The sequence below is a fragment of the Nicotiana tomentosiformis genome, chromosome 3 (assembly GCF_000390325.3).
Source record: "Nicotiana tomentosiformis chromosome 3, ASM39032v3, whole genome shotgun sequence".
NCBI classification, from domain to species: domain Eukaryota; kingdom Viridiplantae; phylum Streptophyta; class Magnoliopsida; order Solanales; family Solanaceae; genus Nicotiana; species Nicotiana tomentosiformis.
The window spans coordinates 83,180,258-83,197,647 of record NC_090814.1 but is presented as its reverse complement, the minus strand read 5'-3'; the positions used below and the strand labels follow the sequence as shown (position 1 = coordinate 83,197,647).

General features: G+C 38.9%; 1 protein-coding gene across 3 annotated transcripts; it reads left to right on the top strand.

The window, feature by feature from the left end:
- Window positions 1-5,613: 5,613 nt before the first annotated feature.
- On the top strand, window positions 5,614-16,978 carry LOC104088046 (protein SHORTAGE IN CHIASMATA 1). Of its 3 annotated transcripts, XM_009592651.4 has the most exons (9): window positions 6,016-6,144; window positions 6,738-6,859; window positions 7,190-7,279; window positions 7,375-7,446; window positions 8,267-10,212; window positions 11,818-12,025; window positions 12,745-13,251; window positions 14,895-16,550; window positions 16,663-16,978. In XM_009592651.4, the coding sequence occupies exons 3-9, from the start codon at window positions 7,232-7,234 to the stop codon at window positions 16,750-16,752; spliced, it is 4,527 nt and encodes a 1,508-aa protein (XP_009590946.1). In that variant the 5' UTR covers window positions 6,016-6,144; window positions 6,738-6,859; window positions 7,190-7,231; the 3' UTR covers window positions 16,753-16,978. The 3 variants fall into 3 exon arrangements, with proteins under 3 accessions (XP_009590945.1, XP_070053283.1, XP_009590946.1); XM_009592650.4 differs by lacking the exon at window positions 6,738-6,859 and having other exon boundaries at window positions 5,614-6,144; XM_070197182.1 differs by lacking the exon at window positions 6,738-6,859 and having other exon boundaries at window positions 5,614-6,144; window positions 11,818-12,029; window positions 12,749-13,251.
- The last annotated feature ends 412 nt before the right edge of the window (window positions 16,979-17,390 follow it).

Sequence of the window (17,390 nt, the reverse complement as noted above, 5' to 3'; positions counted from 1 at the left end):
TGAGGCTCCTTTTGTTCGGCATGTTTGTTGGCGTCCCTGTTCTTGAAGTGGTTTTTGACTCGATCACTCAGAAATTCTCGGATGTGCCCTTTATTGAATAACTGGACAACTTCTTCTCTCAATTGTCGACAATCCTCTGTCCTGTGGCCATGAGTGCCATGATACTTACATATCAAGTTAGGATCTCTTTGGGTAGGGTCGAACTGCAATGGTCATGGCCACTTGGTTTTCTTGTTGCGCCCAATGGCTGATATGATGTTGGCAACGTCAACGTTGAAGTTATACTCTGATAATCTTGGTGCTTCCCTACCCCCGAGCGGCATGTCGAAACCATTTTTTCTCATCAGACCTCAGATATTGGGCCTTCTATCGCCTCTCTTTTCGTTCCTTATGGGGTGACGCCGAGACCCATTTCCCCTTCGGTCCGTGTTGTATGGTTGGTACTGATCCCGAACCGGCCTTGGCTCATTATTGAAGGCTCTCTTAGACCTGTTGTCGGCACTGATGAGATAAACAAACCCAGAAGAGGCTCCGAGTTGTCCTTCCTCGACTCTGATTTTTGACTGGTACCTGTTGTGAACATCGGCCCAAGTTTGAGAGGCCTAGGAACTTCGGGGGGTTAAGCCCTGAGTGAATGCCCCGAACTCGAGGAGCACGACCGGTGCTCAACCAAGTGAACCCGGTCAAGCAAGCCTGTTAGATACTTTCTACCCAAACTCACTTATGAATAAAGAGAATACATATTTTCGTTAATTAGACAGTAAGGAGATCATGTATACAATACCAATTCATTACCATTAGTTACTTCATTTTAAAGTCTCAAATTACACACATTTTCATGGTCTTAAGTGGAACAAGTAATTCAAACACAACATAACTTGTGTTACTTCCCCAACACTAATATACAATCCACACTATGTCTACGAAGCCTCTAATAGATACAAAAGAGTACTATGATAGTGCTGGCAACAAGGCCCCGGCTATACCTCAAACACAATACATAAGGAACAAAATATACATGACCCCGAAATGAAGTGGGGCTCACCAAGTCAGCTGGGAAGAGGGTGTACCGCTATCACTGATCAATGTCTCCTGCTGTGGAACCACCTGCTACCTATTGAAGATACAGCGCCCCCGACAAAAGGGACGTTAGTACATATGGAATAGTACTAGTATGTATGACAAAACACCCTCTCAATAGAACGGTTAATAATACAAGCAAGAACAATCATAATATCAGTGGAAGCCTCAAACAACATCAAACCTCAAGTTAGGACCAAGACAATATTCAAATAAATTTCCATATTTTAAGTTGGGAGATCTTTAGTAACAATATGCCACCGTTCACAATACCACCGTACTTTTAGCACGGAGTCCGATCATGACCCGATCGGCTAGGCCGTCTCATCTGAGACATCAACCACAATCACAGTTTCAACTACAATTTTTAGCACAATCACCACCATGTATGGTGTCTGATCACGACCTGATCGGCTAGGCCGTCTCACCACAATGATGTGTGGATCGACATCATACTTTTCTACCAATCATCTCGTTTCATACTTCTTTCACATCTTTTCATTTCATTGGCACTAGTGGCCACAATTATAAAATCATTCTTGGCACGTCAGCCGTATTTAGTATTTCATCCTCACCTTTTATACTTTCAAACATCATCATCATCATCATCAATAACAAGGCATTTCAAATCAATGTTTTTAGTATACATGTGAGCAATTAAGAGTCTTAGGCACATAGAGTGTTTTCACAAAATTTGGCATAATAGCTTTCGTTTTAACTTAACTTGAAGTCAAAATATTTTTAATGCACAGCCCATACTTTGAACACATTCTCAAATGATAACATAATATGATAAAAGAATTTGGGATACATATTGAACATATATGTTTCAACACAAGCTTATTCGGAATAGCCAATTTTATAATGAACAACTCGGGACTTACATAAATTACATGAATACCGTTGGATTCAATTCTAAGAGAGGAGTTTAGCCAACATACCTTGCTTTGATCTTTCCTTAAATTACTACAATGTTCTGAAAATCCTATCAGTCCAATCTATTTAGAAACATAACAAAATTGAATCATAATTAGGAAGATTTTCGTGGGTTCACCTCATTTAGGCATTTCATCAAATACTAGGTGTGCAAATTTGACTACAAAGTTCTTATACAAGATTTTCCTCACCTCACAACCAATTCAATACCAAAAGTTTACTCATATTAGCTCAATTACATTCCCACCATCCTTATATTTACTTGCATGCATAAATAACAACTCTCCTACCCAAGAATCACACTCCCAATCTCCCATCTTCTGCCCAAACTCGAAATTGAAGACTAGGGTTAGAACATTACCTCTTAGATGAAGACCTTGTGAGTTTTTCTTGTGAATTCTCCAAGTCTCGAGCAAGGATTTAGGAACAATTAGCCTAGAGTTTCCTCTTCTCTCTCTAGAACACTTTCACTTCTCTCTAAAATATCAAATTTTTGCCTTCAAAATGACCCCCTAAGGCCTTATATCAAAATAAGGTCGGATAAGAAAATTTCCAAAAATGACCCTCGATACAGATTTGCAATTGCATATACGACCGCATAATGCTTCTGTGGTCCACAAAGTGGACCGCATAATGGCCCTTCGGAACTGGGCAATCCTGCCCCACTTTGCGACCGGTCTGCGGTTCGTATTCTGCGGTCGCATAATGCACCGCAGAACTCCCTTCTGAAAAATTTCATGTTGGATTTGTGATGGTTTATGCGGTCTGTGAAATGATTATGCGGCTGCATAATGGACTGCATAATGGTCCGAAATTTGCCCATGTTTTTGCCTCAGTCTGCGGCAGTTCTGCGGTTCGCATATCAATTCTGCGACCGCAGAATTGACCGCAGAAATGCTCTACACCTCTAAAAAAATTCTTCAACTCCCCAACGCACTGATCAATCCAAAAAGTCTCTACCCCGACATCACGAAACCTCGGGTTTTAGGTGAAATTTAATGGGGCCTTATATGAACGACCCAAACATCTACAATTGGAGGCAGATCCATCCGTTCCATCTGGAACCTCAACACGAACTCCCTGAGTATCTTATTGTCTCTTTGTTTAACCTTAAAAAGGTCTGACTTTCTGGTCTCGACGTTAATGGCCCTGGCATGGGCTTTCACGAAAGCATCTGCAAGCATAGCAAATAAGTCAATGGAATTTGGGGGTAAGTTGTGGTACCATATCATCGCTCCTTTGGATAAAGTCTCCCCAAACTTCTTTAGTAACACCAACTCGATTTCATCATCTTCCAAGTTATTTCCCTTGAGCGCGCATGTATAGGAGGTCACACGCTTGTTTGGGTCTGTGGTTCTGTTATACTTGGGGATGTCAAGCATAAGGAACCTTTTCGGGATCGGCTTTGGTGTCACGCTCAGAGGAAAAGGCTTCTGGATAAATTTCTTGGAATCCTGTCCCTTCAGTATCGGGGGTGCTCCCGGAATTTGATCGACCTTAGAATTGTATGTTTCCGCCTTTTTGTCATTAGCCTCAATTTTTTTCTTACCTGACTCCACCCGCTTCGTTAATGGTTCAAGCATTTTCATTATCTCAGGGTTGACCTCGGGCTCAGCTTCACCCGGTCTCTCTGTGACTTATTCGTTTCTTCGGGTACTTTCCCGGGATTGTTTGGGTTCGACCCTGTTGGGGGCGTGACCTTGATTCTGTAGATATGCTATTGCCGCCTATTGAGCCTGCAACATTTCAAAGATTAACTGTATGCTTACCCTATCACCTTCCCCTTCGGGCAATTCTCGAGCTGTCGGTTGGGGTCCCCTACGAATACTATTTTCGGGATCAGTTGACAGATTGATGTCGATGGCCACATGTGAGTTAGCATCGACCAGATCGACAACTGGGACACCGTTGGGATTAGTAGGAGGCACCTCGTTGCTAGGCATAGAATTGTTATTTTCGCCATAATGGCCAGATTCAGCGTCAACATTCAAATGGGCAGGTTGAGAATTCGACATTTTTTAAGCTGACCTGAAATTAAGACTTTAAAGAACAAGCGTAACATAGAGTGTGTTATGAAGATTTATATCAAATCACCACTATTATTCTTAGCCCCAAGGTGGGCACCAAACTGTTTACCCTTAAAATGGATAACAATTAAATTTGTACGCGGTTTTAAGGATATGTGAATTAATTCAACATAAATAATCAATGATATTAGATAAACGAGTTAAAGACAATGAATAATCAAACCACTTGTAATGTTACGGCCCATCTCGAACTTAGGTTGAACAATAGTTTTGCCCTAGATCGGACTCTCGGTTCGAAGCCAATTGTGAATGAAGAACAAACAGTAAAGTAAGAAGTTTGTAATAGCTAGAGAGCAGAAAAAATAAATTGTATTGCCTTGGTTTTCGTATTACAATATGTGTTATCAAAGAAACACTTCCCCTTTATATAGTAGGAGAGTTTCATCCCTAGTACAAGTCTAAAAAAAAGGTAAAAATCTTCCTTTCTCATTAATTACTGATATGTAACTGTCATCGAACAAGATCCACGCCGTGATATCTGATTGGTTGCGGATATCACGGTCCTCTATTCATCGTGTATAACCGTTCATTATGCTCTCTGAAGTCTCATAACTCATCCTGAGTCCGGGGTGCGTCGTTTTATCAGTCCTGATGGCGAACTCTTCATTCACTTTTCACGTGCCTCGATATAAAGAGTTCCCAGCTTCGATTTCGATCTCGTATGTTCGTGACCTCACTTAGTTTTATTCACCAGAAAATCGGGGTATGCGTTATCCCCGATTTTACCCGTATACACTAGTACAAATACAATTTTTTTGCTGATTCTACTTTATTTTGGAGGAACAAGATAAAATATCCATATCCATATAGCACAATATCTATATCAATATAGCACTTACTTCATACGAGTATGTTAAGTTAAGCAAAATGCAAGCAACATAGCTTAGGATTTAAAAAAAAAATAAAATTATATAGGGACTGGGAAAGGAGAAATATGGGAGAAAATTATAATGTGAGAAATCAAATACTAACCAATCAACTGAGGTATTAAAAATCGCAACATAATTACAAATGACTTTGGGTGTTTGGTGCGAAGGGAATGTTTTCCTTAAAAAATAAGTAATTTTTACTTATTTTATGGTATTTGGTTAAGTAGCATAAAATAATTTTTGAAATATAATATAAGTTAGACAGACACTATAAAAGACAAAATAGATAAATGCGTGCAATATAGTAGACCGGAGGTCTAGGGGCCAGGATAGCAATGACAAAGAGTAGGGCTAGGGATGGTGGTAGGGTGGCAAAGATGGGGTGGGGGTTAGGCTGAGGTTGGGGCATGCCGATAGGGGTAGAGGTAGGGGTGGTGGGGCAGGTGGGGGTTGGGATGGGGGGTGACGGGAGGTGGATGTGGGAAATAAGGTGGCGAAGACTGAAATAGAATTTAGAAAAATATTTTCTCCTTTTTAGTAAGAAGTCATGTTTCTCCGATTTCATAATATAAATATTTTTTAAAATATTTAAACTAACCAAATACCCATAATCCGTGACATAACATTCTTTCATCGTTTCAATGGAGTAGGAAAAAGAAAGATAGAAAAAGAAAAGACCACACATGCATCACACATGGGGCCATAGTAACCCCGCATTTTAGCGTGAAGCAGCTCAATATATACACCCTCGCCATGGGCGCCATTTCATTTTTGCAACTACGAATCCGTGACATTTCAAAAACCTTGGCGATCTGATAACACAATCTCTCCCAAAATCTCACAGTAATCAGGTCATGCGAACTCGATTTCTCTGCACAGATTACTTCAATTCCACTCCAATTTCAGCTCGCGATTTCCTCCGCCTCCCTCTTTCGCCTCATCTCACTGACCCGAACACCTCTAAATTTGAAGACATTAATTTTTCTGACGGAGTTTCTACTCTTAGTATCGATGTCGAAATCGAGAAATTTCCGATCGAGACAGCTCTCTCCAGCTTCTTCGCCGATGTCCTTCCGCACAACATTGATGTTGAACTCTCCGAGTTCGCAGATCCTCAGCCTTTCGCTAGTTGCAGTTCCGAGGTGCAAACAAGCAAAACTACGAACTCAGAGGTAAGTGCTGAGCACAATTCGAACTCTTTTAGGGTTTAAATATTACTACATACATTATAATCTATGTGACGGTGTTTGACTCGCTATCGGAGTTTAAGAAGAAAAACAAAAAGAAAACTCCGAAACTTGTGTTATAAAATGGGTCATAAATATTTGCGTGATTATAAATTATCTCGTTAAAGTTAAAATGAGCATTTTAAAGTAAAAATTGTTACTAAATATAAAAAGATGTCGTTATGTCTGGGACTGACTAAAAAGAAAAGAGTGTCACATAAATGGAGGGAGTACTATTCCCGTGTAACATTTTAATTGGAAGTGTTGTGTGAATTAAAATGCATGCTTATGTTAATTGAGGATCTCTCCAATTTGCATTGAGTTACCTGTCAATATAAGCTCCCCCTGAGATTTGTTTAAGGATTTGTCACTTCCAAAGGGAGCTTCAGTACACTAGACTTGTCACTTTTAGTTTCACAATAATTCTAAAAGATACTGCATATTAGCACATTTTGATGTGATTATATTAAATTTTAAAAGATGTTTCTTCATCATTTATTATAATTTAGAAAATTTCTAATGGAGAGTTTATGGTGCAGATGTGATGATAATAAGAGAATTATTTTCGTGTTGCGTGTTTTGGAACTAAGATTCCCCATTTGGAACTCATATTCATCCGTACAACCTTCCAATTTTGTTAAACATACAACCAAAGATTAAGGTATCCTATTAAATCTTTAGAGATTTGAGATTCCTGGTAGACTTTCTAGTGATGGCTCCATGTGCTTCACTGATACAGTAATATCTGAGTTTGTATTGGGATACTGGTAACTATTTGCTATTTATAAGGTAGTGTTATGCTGAAGTCTAATACGTAAAAAAGTACATGTGCTGCACATGTCTTTAAGAATATTAATGAGGCTTAGGCAACGAAAAGAAATTTAATCTCAAGTGAGAAAGAATACAAGTTGGTTTCAAGAAGCAGCTCCAGTCTTCACCTTATCTCAACATTACGTCTGTCTTTGGCTGCTCATATACTTTTTTGTTGCAGGGGACTATTGTTTCCTACAGCAAGGGGAAGGACAATCTTGAAATGGTCCAACTTGAAATTCGGGTGCTGGATACATCCTGGCTTCCATTGGTAAACCATCATGGCAATCAAGCATATACGATTTATATACTACTAGCTAAATTCTTATGTGGAACTTCTGGATTTATTTGTTTTCCTGTTGTCAGCTAGAAGACATCCCTTATTTTGGAAAGGAGAACTTGTCGATTCCCTCTCATTCGGATGGTGAAAATAAGCTGGTAATATTTTGATGAATTACATATCTCTTCAGGCATTCAAGTTTCTATGACCGCAGTGAAGTGCTTTGGTTTATCTTGCTACCTTTTACAATGACAGTGAACTACCTAGGATAGGAATTCTATGACTGCAGTGAAGTGCGTTTGGTTTGTCTTGCCACCTTTTACGATGACAGTGAACTACCTAGGATAGGAATTACCAACTCCCTCCTTCTGCCAAGAAGAAGCCTTTTGTCAAAAATGAAAAATGGGTGGTTCATATTGATAGAAGAAGCTTAACGATTTTCTTTATGATATAACTTTGTAGTTACATGTCTTCTATGTGTTTGTGCAGCTGGGACTATGATTCTGAAGCAATGTCCTCTAGCACTTTTCCTGTTGGCCTCAATCATCATTTGTGAAACTGGATTACTATCTTTCTTTTGTATTTTCTGATGCTCTTAACTTGACTACTGAAATCTAAGAATCACCTAATAAGGTTCTTAAATACAATTTGCTGGGATATTGTCCCAAACTGAGCTTACACAGTTATGCGACCGAGACCTTTCACTTCTCAATCTGCGCCGTCCTTCAGTTTCAAACATCTTTTCTTTATATATTGATCTAAATGATAGTGATGTTCAAAGACACAGTGACCTCTTATGAAGTAATGAAGTTTGTTCATTGTAGAGGACATGAAGAAATTGTACTCCATGCCATCACGTTAATTTACTTCTCTGAGACTGCGTAGACAGAAGGGAAAGACCTAACCAAATAAAGCGCTACTTTCACCTTTTAAGTGCTCCACGTACTGGTTTGGCACATCATTGTTCACTTTTTGCAGGATATGCCCGGTCTTGAAGTTTGGCTGCCAGATTCCCCTGAGATCCTGCAATCAATTTGTTCAGTGGATGACATCTCTTCTGTGGCTTTACTGGAGAAAAGTGCTGATTTGATGGAAGATGGTGCTTTCTGTCAGGGGCAATATCATTCTAGTACAGATGTCTTTCCTCATCTTGAAGTGGATGAGGCAGGTTTGGTTATTGTCAGTGACAACTCTGTAAAGGAGAAAGTTCTAAGCATTGAAAATAGTGAGCTTCACTGTGAGACGCCAGGAAGTGAAGGAATGGGTAGCAGCAATGAGCTTTTGGGTTCCACAAAGTTTGACACATTCCAACACCTATCAGATGGTAGTTTCGCAATGGGCTGTTGTGAAGTTGAGGTTCCGTGCTTGAATTTCTCTGCGGAGATGGATTTGATAAGTATTATTGAACTTGAGAAAAACTCGGTGATCCATGAAAGCATAGAAAATGATGGTCTAATATGGGTAGCAAGCCCAATCATTTTTGATGAATTGCAGTTCTTTGATTCAGACCTTTTTTCTTTACGTGAATTCCAGTCTGAAGCAAAAGTAGATATTGATAAAGATACATGTGACCTAATGTTGAGAGAAGCCGAGAATTTCAGGAACTTTGATGAATTGCTTGTTTCCCATGAGCTCATCCCTGTGGATAATTCTTTCAGATCATTGCCTGTGCCACCAGTTCCTGAGAATGGAAATATAAAGTCACTGTACTTGTGTATTAAGGAAATCCTAGCTGAGTTGGAGCCGCAGTCTCCCTCCATGTCCGATGGGTTATACTTAGATTGGCATTTTCTGGAAGAAGAGAAATGCGAGTATCGAGAAGACTGTTTCAATTTGCTGAGGGAGATAGATGCTAACGACATTGCCTTTTGCTTGAACTTCAGTGACAATGAGATGCTTGTATCGGACTATTTTTTCTCAAGTGATAGTCCACAAGAACCAAACAGAGCGGAGAGCAAGGAAATGCTGAGTTTACCTTCTAATGGCATTCCTATATCTCCCATCCCTTATAGCATAGAAGTGTCAACTAAGTTGCTGAATGATGGGAAGTTCCCAACTGAAGGAGTATCATCCCAATGTATTGCTAGAAAAGCATCTTCATTTGGTGACTCCAGGTCAAAGTTTAATGATCTTGATTTTTTCTTAAATCGTAAGGAGTATAGTAGAGGCAAAGATTATAAACCAGCTGACAGTTCAATTGATACTAGTGCCATGGACCAGATCAGCTTCCTCTCTTCTTCTGCAACCACATTATTGCAACCTCAATGGAATATCAAGGTGCATCAAATATTGTTATCTACTGATATTCTACTTCTAATTGATGATCTTAAGAAGATCTTTCTAGCTATCTTTGAAAGACAGAGAGAGTTGATTGAGATTCAGGATCCATCTCAAGCTGTGGACGATGATGCTATTCTTCGCCTTCCAAAGAAAAAGCTCATCAATTTAATTAAGAAAAGAGGCATATGCAGGTCATCTTTGTTCCAGGATGGTGATAAAACGATGTCATTGGTCACATTGTCTGCAATCAAACAGATGGTTTGGTACCTGTGCTACTATGATCTGCATACAACCTATCTATACATAGAAAAGTTATCCAGGAGCTTGCAGGGATTGGAATCTAAACTTGATTTCATCTACAACATCGTAAAAGATGTGCATCAAAAGGGTGAAAACGATATACATAAGTTCCATCCATCGCTATCCGTTATCAAGGATATACTGGAGACATTTAAGAGCAAGGATAGTTCAAAGATATTAATTGTGGCTGAGCCAGTGTTCTGGTGGTCATTGAAGAAACTATTGACGTCCATGAATATTGCATTTTTTCAACAACAGAATGGACAGAAGGATGATTTTTACAAATTAGAAGATGCCAGCATGCAAATGATTCACGAATCAGATTGCTGTTTAGTAACCCGTGAGTAAGTGGTAGTTCCTACAGAAAGTATGCTGGGATTGGGATATTAGCCTGCTTAAGAGTATGGTTGATCAAACTTACAGTTTCCAATTTTTTGTCTGTATCCTTGTATTTAGATGTAGTGTTTGCTATTCTTTCCAATTCATTGTTCAGGATAAACATTAGCATTTTGACAGCTGGCCTGCTTAGTCCTCAGTGATTCAAATAGCAGAAGATATCTGTTTTTGATCAGGCTGGAAAATAGTTAATTTTTGACCTTTTGAGACTCCAGCTTGATGTTTTGCTAGTCTATTGTAATTGCTGTTTCATTCCTGATAAAGATTCAGGTTTTAGTTGGGTGATCTATACAAACTTCACTGACGTTAAGGTGCCTCTAGGAGAAAAGTATTCTAAATTTAAAGATAACTAGTCGTTTTTAGCTGCAAAACTACTACTTATAAGAACTAAGATATTAATCTCGTGTGAGGAAAGGCAGAGGTAGGCAGAATAAGTATTGGAGTGAGGTAGGTAGGCAGAATAAGTATTGGAGTGAGGTGATTAGGGGTGACATGGCACATCTTTAGCTCAACGAGGACATGTCCCTTGATAGTCGGATGTGGAGGGCGAGGGTTAGGGTAGAAGGCTAGTAGGCAGTTGCACGTCCTCCCTTTCCTTCCATTAGTAGTAGCGTTTTTAGTATTTCCATATGCTTAAAATTCTATTACTACATGATATTGCTTGTGTTTTGATTGTTCTACTTCCTTGTTGTTATTACTGTTTCCCTGACTTTTACATTATTGTATTTCTTCTCTGTACTGTTGTGATTTGCATGCTTGCTTGGAGCCGAGGGTCTACTGGAAACAACCTCTCTACCTGCACAAGGTAAGGGTAAGGCTGCGTACACACTACCCTCGCCAGACCCCTATTTGTGGGAATACACTGGGTTTGTTGTTGATAGATTGGCTGTGTGAACGGTATTAATCATTCACTCAATAACCTATGGATGTCATATTAATGGTCTTATCCTTCTCTGGCAGATGCATTTCTGATTTTTGCCATTAATATGTATTTATGCAGCAAAAGGGTGTCAAAGTAGTTCAAAATTTGATTAATTAGTGATAGATAGCAATTCCATAGTTTGCCAAGGAAAAAGAAAAATATCTACAGAAGTCTGGGAGAATTTGAATGAATTTACTTTTCATGAATTTGAATGGGTCCTTAAGAATCATATTTTCTTCTAGATAAATTGCCCTGGAATGCTGAGGTATTACCATCAAAACAGAATGTTGACGTTACATTCAAATCCTTGAGTTTGAAGTGTTGTGATCCTCATTGAATCCATGGCCTTGGTTGATGAATTTTAATTTCTTTTTCCTATTATCTCTTTTCGATCAGATCTTTGCTCTCTAACATGCTTGAATGAAGCTACTTATTTGCTTTAGTTTTAACTTAAAATCTACAGTTTACCATTTAGTAAGTATCATGGCAGACAACGTATGGTTTGGCTACATTGAGGCAGTTCAAATTTTATTTGTTCTTAATATTGTTTACCACAATGCTGTTCACAAGTTCCCTAAATTTAGATTGAGATTTAACGAAATGAACTGATATTCCCACTTTTTTTCTCCAGGCATCTGTTTGCCTCATTTCCATTTGAGAAATTTGAGATTATCTTGGAATATGGAGGTTCACAAGAATCATCTAAAGTATCTTCCATCTTGCCAAAGTCAGATAGAGTTCCTCCCCTTCATTTCCTTAAGGTGGAGCTGGAGGACCCCAGTGTTGCAAAAGCTCTTTGTGATGGTGTTGACATGCCCAACATTAATGAAGCTAGTGTGGCAAGTTTCTTTCCTTCATTCGACTACGATCTATTTCACTATCAGTTTGACAAATAGCACATAGTTCTGTGTTTCCTTTCCGGGAACGCATGACACCAAATTGTTTTTGTAAACGGAATGAAAATTTTGAATATTGTCAAATTTTTAATATTCTAATTGTTTTGCTATTTTGTTTCTGAGTCACAACATATAGTTCAATTTGCATTAAAGTGTTAACTACTATGGTATTTATACTCCAAGAGACGTGATGGTTGTTAATTTTCTGAGTTAGAATATGGTCCGTAATTAATCTTATACGTATAAGTTTGTACTTTTGACTACTTAGGTTTGATCCCTTCCTCATTCTTTTGGTACTCTGTCTGCCTTTTCTTGTTTGGCTGAAATTTTCAACATGGCCAAGTTGATTCCCTGTTTGACCTCCCCTTGTGGTGGATTAATCTCACTCTGGCCTGATATATTTCCATTTTTGCGTGGTAGTGAGGTTTTCTCCATCCAAGTCATATTCTGTGGCTGGTAAATTATGAACAGTTGGGGGATGAGCTTATCATTTCTGATAAAAGTACCAAATTTTTTACAAAAAGAGAATCATTTTGTGTTGAATACTTTATGATGTCGATCAGACTAGAAATATTTAATTCAAATCTTCGAGAACGGATTCCTATAGTTCATTCCTAGGGGCTTCAAAATTTGGATCTTCTGCTGACATGCTCTTTTTCTAGGAAGGAGGTCCTCACTCTTGCTCTACTCTCAATGAGATTGACGTTACCTTTGAAGAACTGCTAAATTATCTTCCAGTGGAAAAGAACTTGAAGGGTGGGAGCATGGAGGCATTACTGGGAAATGAAGCTTGCTCTACTGCAGCTGAAGATGCAGTATTCAGTTCAAAATCTGAGCAAAATCGCAGAAGCATAGATGGCTGTCCTGAGACTATCATTATAGTTAACACACACAATTTTGACACGGAAATGGTAATTTCAAGGAGAAGTACATACCAAAAGATTCTTGCATTTGAGAAGAAAGGAGTTCAGGTCATAGAGCGTGATTTACGTCAGCCTGTCGATATTATAGTTAGTGCATCCGCTTGCCTTGCTTGGTATGACTGCAAAAACATTGCAAAGAAAGCTACTGCCTCCGAAGAGGCTTTCTCTTGCTTGCCTCAATGTGTCGAGAATATTGCAGCAAATATTTTGACGTCACTCAGTTTTGCTTTCAGTGGCTGCATTCTGGTAATTAGCTTGTTTTTGTTTTTTCTTTTTTTCAAACTGTTCCTACCCAGGTAGTTTTGTGCTAGATCTAAGATATGCAATGCAATTATTTCCGCAAGAGCACTGGAACCCCCCCACCCCCCACCCCCACCACCCCCACCCCAAAAACATAAATAAAAAAACAATGGACTTAGTCAGTTTCTGAATGATTTTCCACCCTGTAAGATAGGAAATATACAGACTAATAGCTGAAAACCCAAGTGTTTGAGATCAGAAAAGGAATGTTCATAAATTATGTCTGAAGATTGTTCTGTCAAATTAGTTCCCTATGAGGGAGTGTGGATTCATGAATATGAGACAGGGAAACATCAAGTCGTTTTCTCCTATTAGAAAAACCGTGTCCTTAATATATTTGGAACTATGCAGACCAGTTATATGAGATGATTTGATGCTTGAGACATTTTTTCTTTTTCGACTTTCCCATTTTATTTGGGAAAAGAAAATATTCATGCTTTTATAAGTTCATTCTATGTGTATTTCTAGGGTCTTAAAATGTTTGCACTTCCACTTAGAGAAAAGTCTAGATAACATTTTTATGCCCTGTGCTTTGTTCATTTAATTGCAGTTGCAGCAATTGTTAGATCATGACTAAAATGTCAATAATGAGAGACGGACGTAGTTGACAATACTAATTTGAAAAGTTGAAGGCTATTCCTAAACTTTTTAACATCCCACTTACATACACTTCACTGAGTTGCATTCCCTGATTGCTTGTAGTGTCTTACTGTCATTGTCCTTCCACCATTGCTACTTGTTACAATACGCCAAGTACCAGAGAGTCCGATTCCAGCTACTGTCATTACTGATCTTTACTTTGCTTTGTTTTGACACCCTCAACCATCATTTCATAACCGTGCTCTTCTATCTCTAGCTTACTTTTAACTCCTTCTAAGTTCAAATATTGAATATTCTTCAAGATGGTCATTTGGTAATACTCAGTAGAATTGATAGCAAGTAAATATGCAATTACTGGAAGTAACATCATTGAAGGAGTAAGAAAAGTTATGACAATCTGATGATATAGAGATGACATCGGGGTATCAATTTGGTATTAAAAATTGCAAGAGTTATGTTTCTATGCGTAGGTCTTTCTTCGTAGGTCTTTCTTCTGGTGGACCTATTTTAGAACTTCCTGGAGATTGAAAAACTATCATGAACGTATTAGCTAAAAGAGGAATTCAAAAGTTACTTCTCAGACTTCTCTTGTTTCTTTACGCTTCCAATCTCACAATTGTTCCTCGTTCCTTAGCTCCAGTTGGTCACAATTGCATTGCAGATGTAATGCCAATGATCAACTTGAGATAAGCCTTCTTTTTGGCCTCGGTGAACATGTTGATAACTGACTACTATCACTATGTGCACGTAATATCTCCCAACTTCAAGTTACCTTGTTTACATTATGATATAAGCACAAAAGGATGATCTTCATTACATAGTAATTCCTGAATATGCTAGATCACCTGAAAGAAGTAACTGTGACTGGAAATGGAAATAAGAGGACTTATTTCTCATAGTTTAGAATGGACCAAGATAGTCTAGCACGAGCACAGCTTACACATAATGTTTTGTTGATAATATTTAGTATTTCTTGGCCATTTCTTTAGGTCTTTGAGGGAGAAAGCCACTTTATAGCAGGAATTATGGAGTCATCTGATGAGCTCTATGCTGCTGCTGCTAGCTTGGGCATGGATATACGGATCTTTTATTCATATTCTTCTGAGATGACTGATGAGATCATATTATCGTGCATTGAACTTTCATTGATGACAAGCAGAGGACTTTATCCTAAGATGCGTGAGACACAAACGCTGGCAGAATCATTCCTTTCTGCATTTCCTTCAATCAATCCTCTCTCAGCACATGCAATATTGTCTTCAGCGGGCTTGCTTGTTGAGTTTCTGGAATGGACACATGAACGCAGAATTCATGCAGTCCAGAAGTATCAGGTTCCTGATGAAAGCATCACATTACTAAGTGCTTTGAGCAGATTTGGGGAGCGGGAGGATTCTAAATCGGGAATGACAGATTGCTCCTCTTCAGTTTCTTCTGCTCCAGGCTCTGAAAGTCTTCATTTTAAAAGCAACTCTGTGGGGACGAAAAGAAAAACCACCTGGAATATTGAAAATCTTAATACGCCTACAAATGAGTTGTTTGATTTTGATCCACCACGAACATTTTCTAAAGCCAGACTGAATCATCCCAGAGCATCTGGCCTGTGCGATTCTCGGATTTCAGAAGATACCAACTTTTTTGATGAATTTGGGAATTCTAGCTTATCATTTGACACAGAATTGTGTGTTCAAAGACAGTCATTAGACACCAATGGGACAGAAGATCTTTTTAAGGTAACTGAGCTCTGCGATTATCAGATGAGAAAAGATCCACATATGGGAGATGAGTTAAATAAACTTGAGGCTCCACAAATTGATGTGTGTTTGCGTCCAAGAGAGAGAGTTTACGTGGGTATGATGAACAAATTGGACAGAAAAAATAACTATTCAGGAAATTTTAAAGAGGATATCACAGATGAGGTTATTGATATTGATGATACTCCTGCAACTAGAAAAGCTTTTCGTAATGCAAAATACAAGTCCTTTTCTACCCTGGAGCTTGCAATGGAAAGGTCCAAAACAGGGGTTCCTAAAGCTGCTAAAAAACTCTTTTTTGGAGCAAGTGGTCTCCAAGAATTCCCAACCACTGGGGATATTGACTCTAGCCCAGATGCCTGCACTTCTGTGAGAGACCTTGGGCAAGGATCAGGGCAAGGAATGGGACAGCATTTAAATGCAGGTTTCTATCATAAGAAGAGTCAAATTAAGCACAAGAAAGGTGTCACAGAAGAGGGTGTATCTGAGAAAGTAAAATGTTTAAGTGACCTGACAATGCAAGACAATAATACAGCTTGTTATGGCGAGACACCACTCTCAAGCGCACGTCAATCCACTCGATTGCAGCAAGGTTCACCCTGGACAATTGAATTTCTGAACAAAATGAGGGAAAAGAGTCGGTCACGTCAGCAGTTTCTCCCACGTGACCTATCAGCCCCTTGGTATGGATACCCCGGCAAATCATCAGAAGTCACAAATAGAAAGAGTCCATCTACTATTGAATTTTACAAGTATCAAGGAAACAGTTGCCAAGAGGCAGGGACCGGGAGAAAGAGGCCTAAGAAATGCATCCAGCTACCAGCATCCACTACTGAGAAGGCTTCAGATCGTCTTATTCCAACGTGGACACCCGATGATAAGAGGGCAAAACGGGTATGCCTGCTGAAATGATATTTTGGTTTTTAACTGAATTTAAACTGTTTTTCTTTTCAAATAATTTGATATATCCTCATTGGACAATTCTTCACAGTTTGACTAACTGCAGGTGCTATCATTTGCAACAAATGGAAATGGAGGGCAAACTAACCTGATATGGAGTGATAAGAACTCTCATACATTGGGTAGACGATATTAACTCTCTTTTAAGAGGTATATTGGGCCAATACAACTGAGCTCAAGTAGGTGTCAGCTCATAGAGTTTTTTTAAACCTTACATTCCCGGGACATTAAATATTATCAAATTACATGATCTTTTACAACTCATATTGCATAATTCTGCAATTGCTGGTGTCGGAAAAATGTCGTTCACCATGTACCGAACCTCTTATTTTTAATCTAGTGATATACTTCTATAATGTAAACATGTTATGAATAGAGAAGCTAATGTCGATACTTGTAAACGGAGTACTCAAAGCTAAAGAATATACTGATAACGTTATAAAAGGGGGCACACAAGGCTTCTGACTTTCATCTGAGACTTTTTGGTTTATCTAAGGTAAAGTTGCGCCGATGATATTGAAGGAAGCCTGCACTTAAAAACAAACAAAAAATGACCTTATTATGAATAATTTCCCTCTTCTTTGCCTTTTTTTTTTGGAAAGGGAGGGGGTGGGGTGGGGGTGGGGGGGTACTACGCCTGCATGGATTCTGTGCAGCCTGATCTGCATAAATTGACCAGCTGCGTGGGTAGTATCTGAAACAAAGCACCATGCATGATCATGGTAAAGGACTACTTACAAGTTTGAATGACTTGCTTGCAGACTCATACTAGTT

Coding starts and splice junctions, on each gene's coding strand:
- LOC104088046 (XM_009592650.4), top strand. CDS start 5,827: ATGCGAACTCGATTTCTCTGCACAGATTACTTCAATTCCACTCCAATT. Junction 13,252..14,894: donor CTTTCAGTGGCTGCATTCTG/GTAATTAGCTTG, acceptor CCATTTCTTTAG/GTCTTTGAGGGAGAAAGCCA. Junction 16,551..16,662: donor ATGATAAGAGGGCAAAACGG/GTATGCCTGCTG, acceptor GACTAACTGCAG/GTGCTATCATTTGCAACAAA.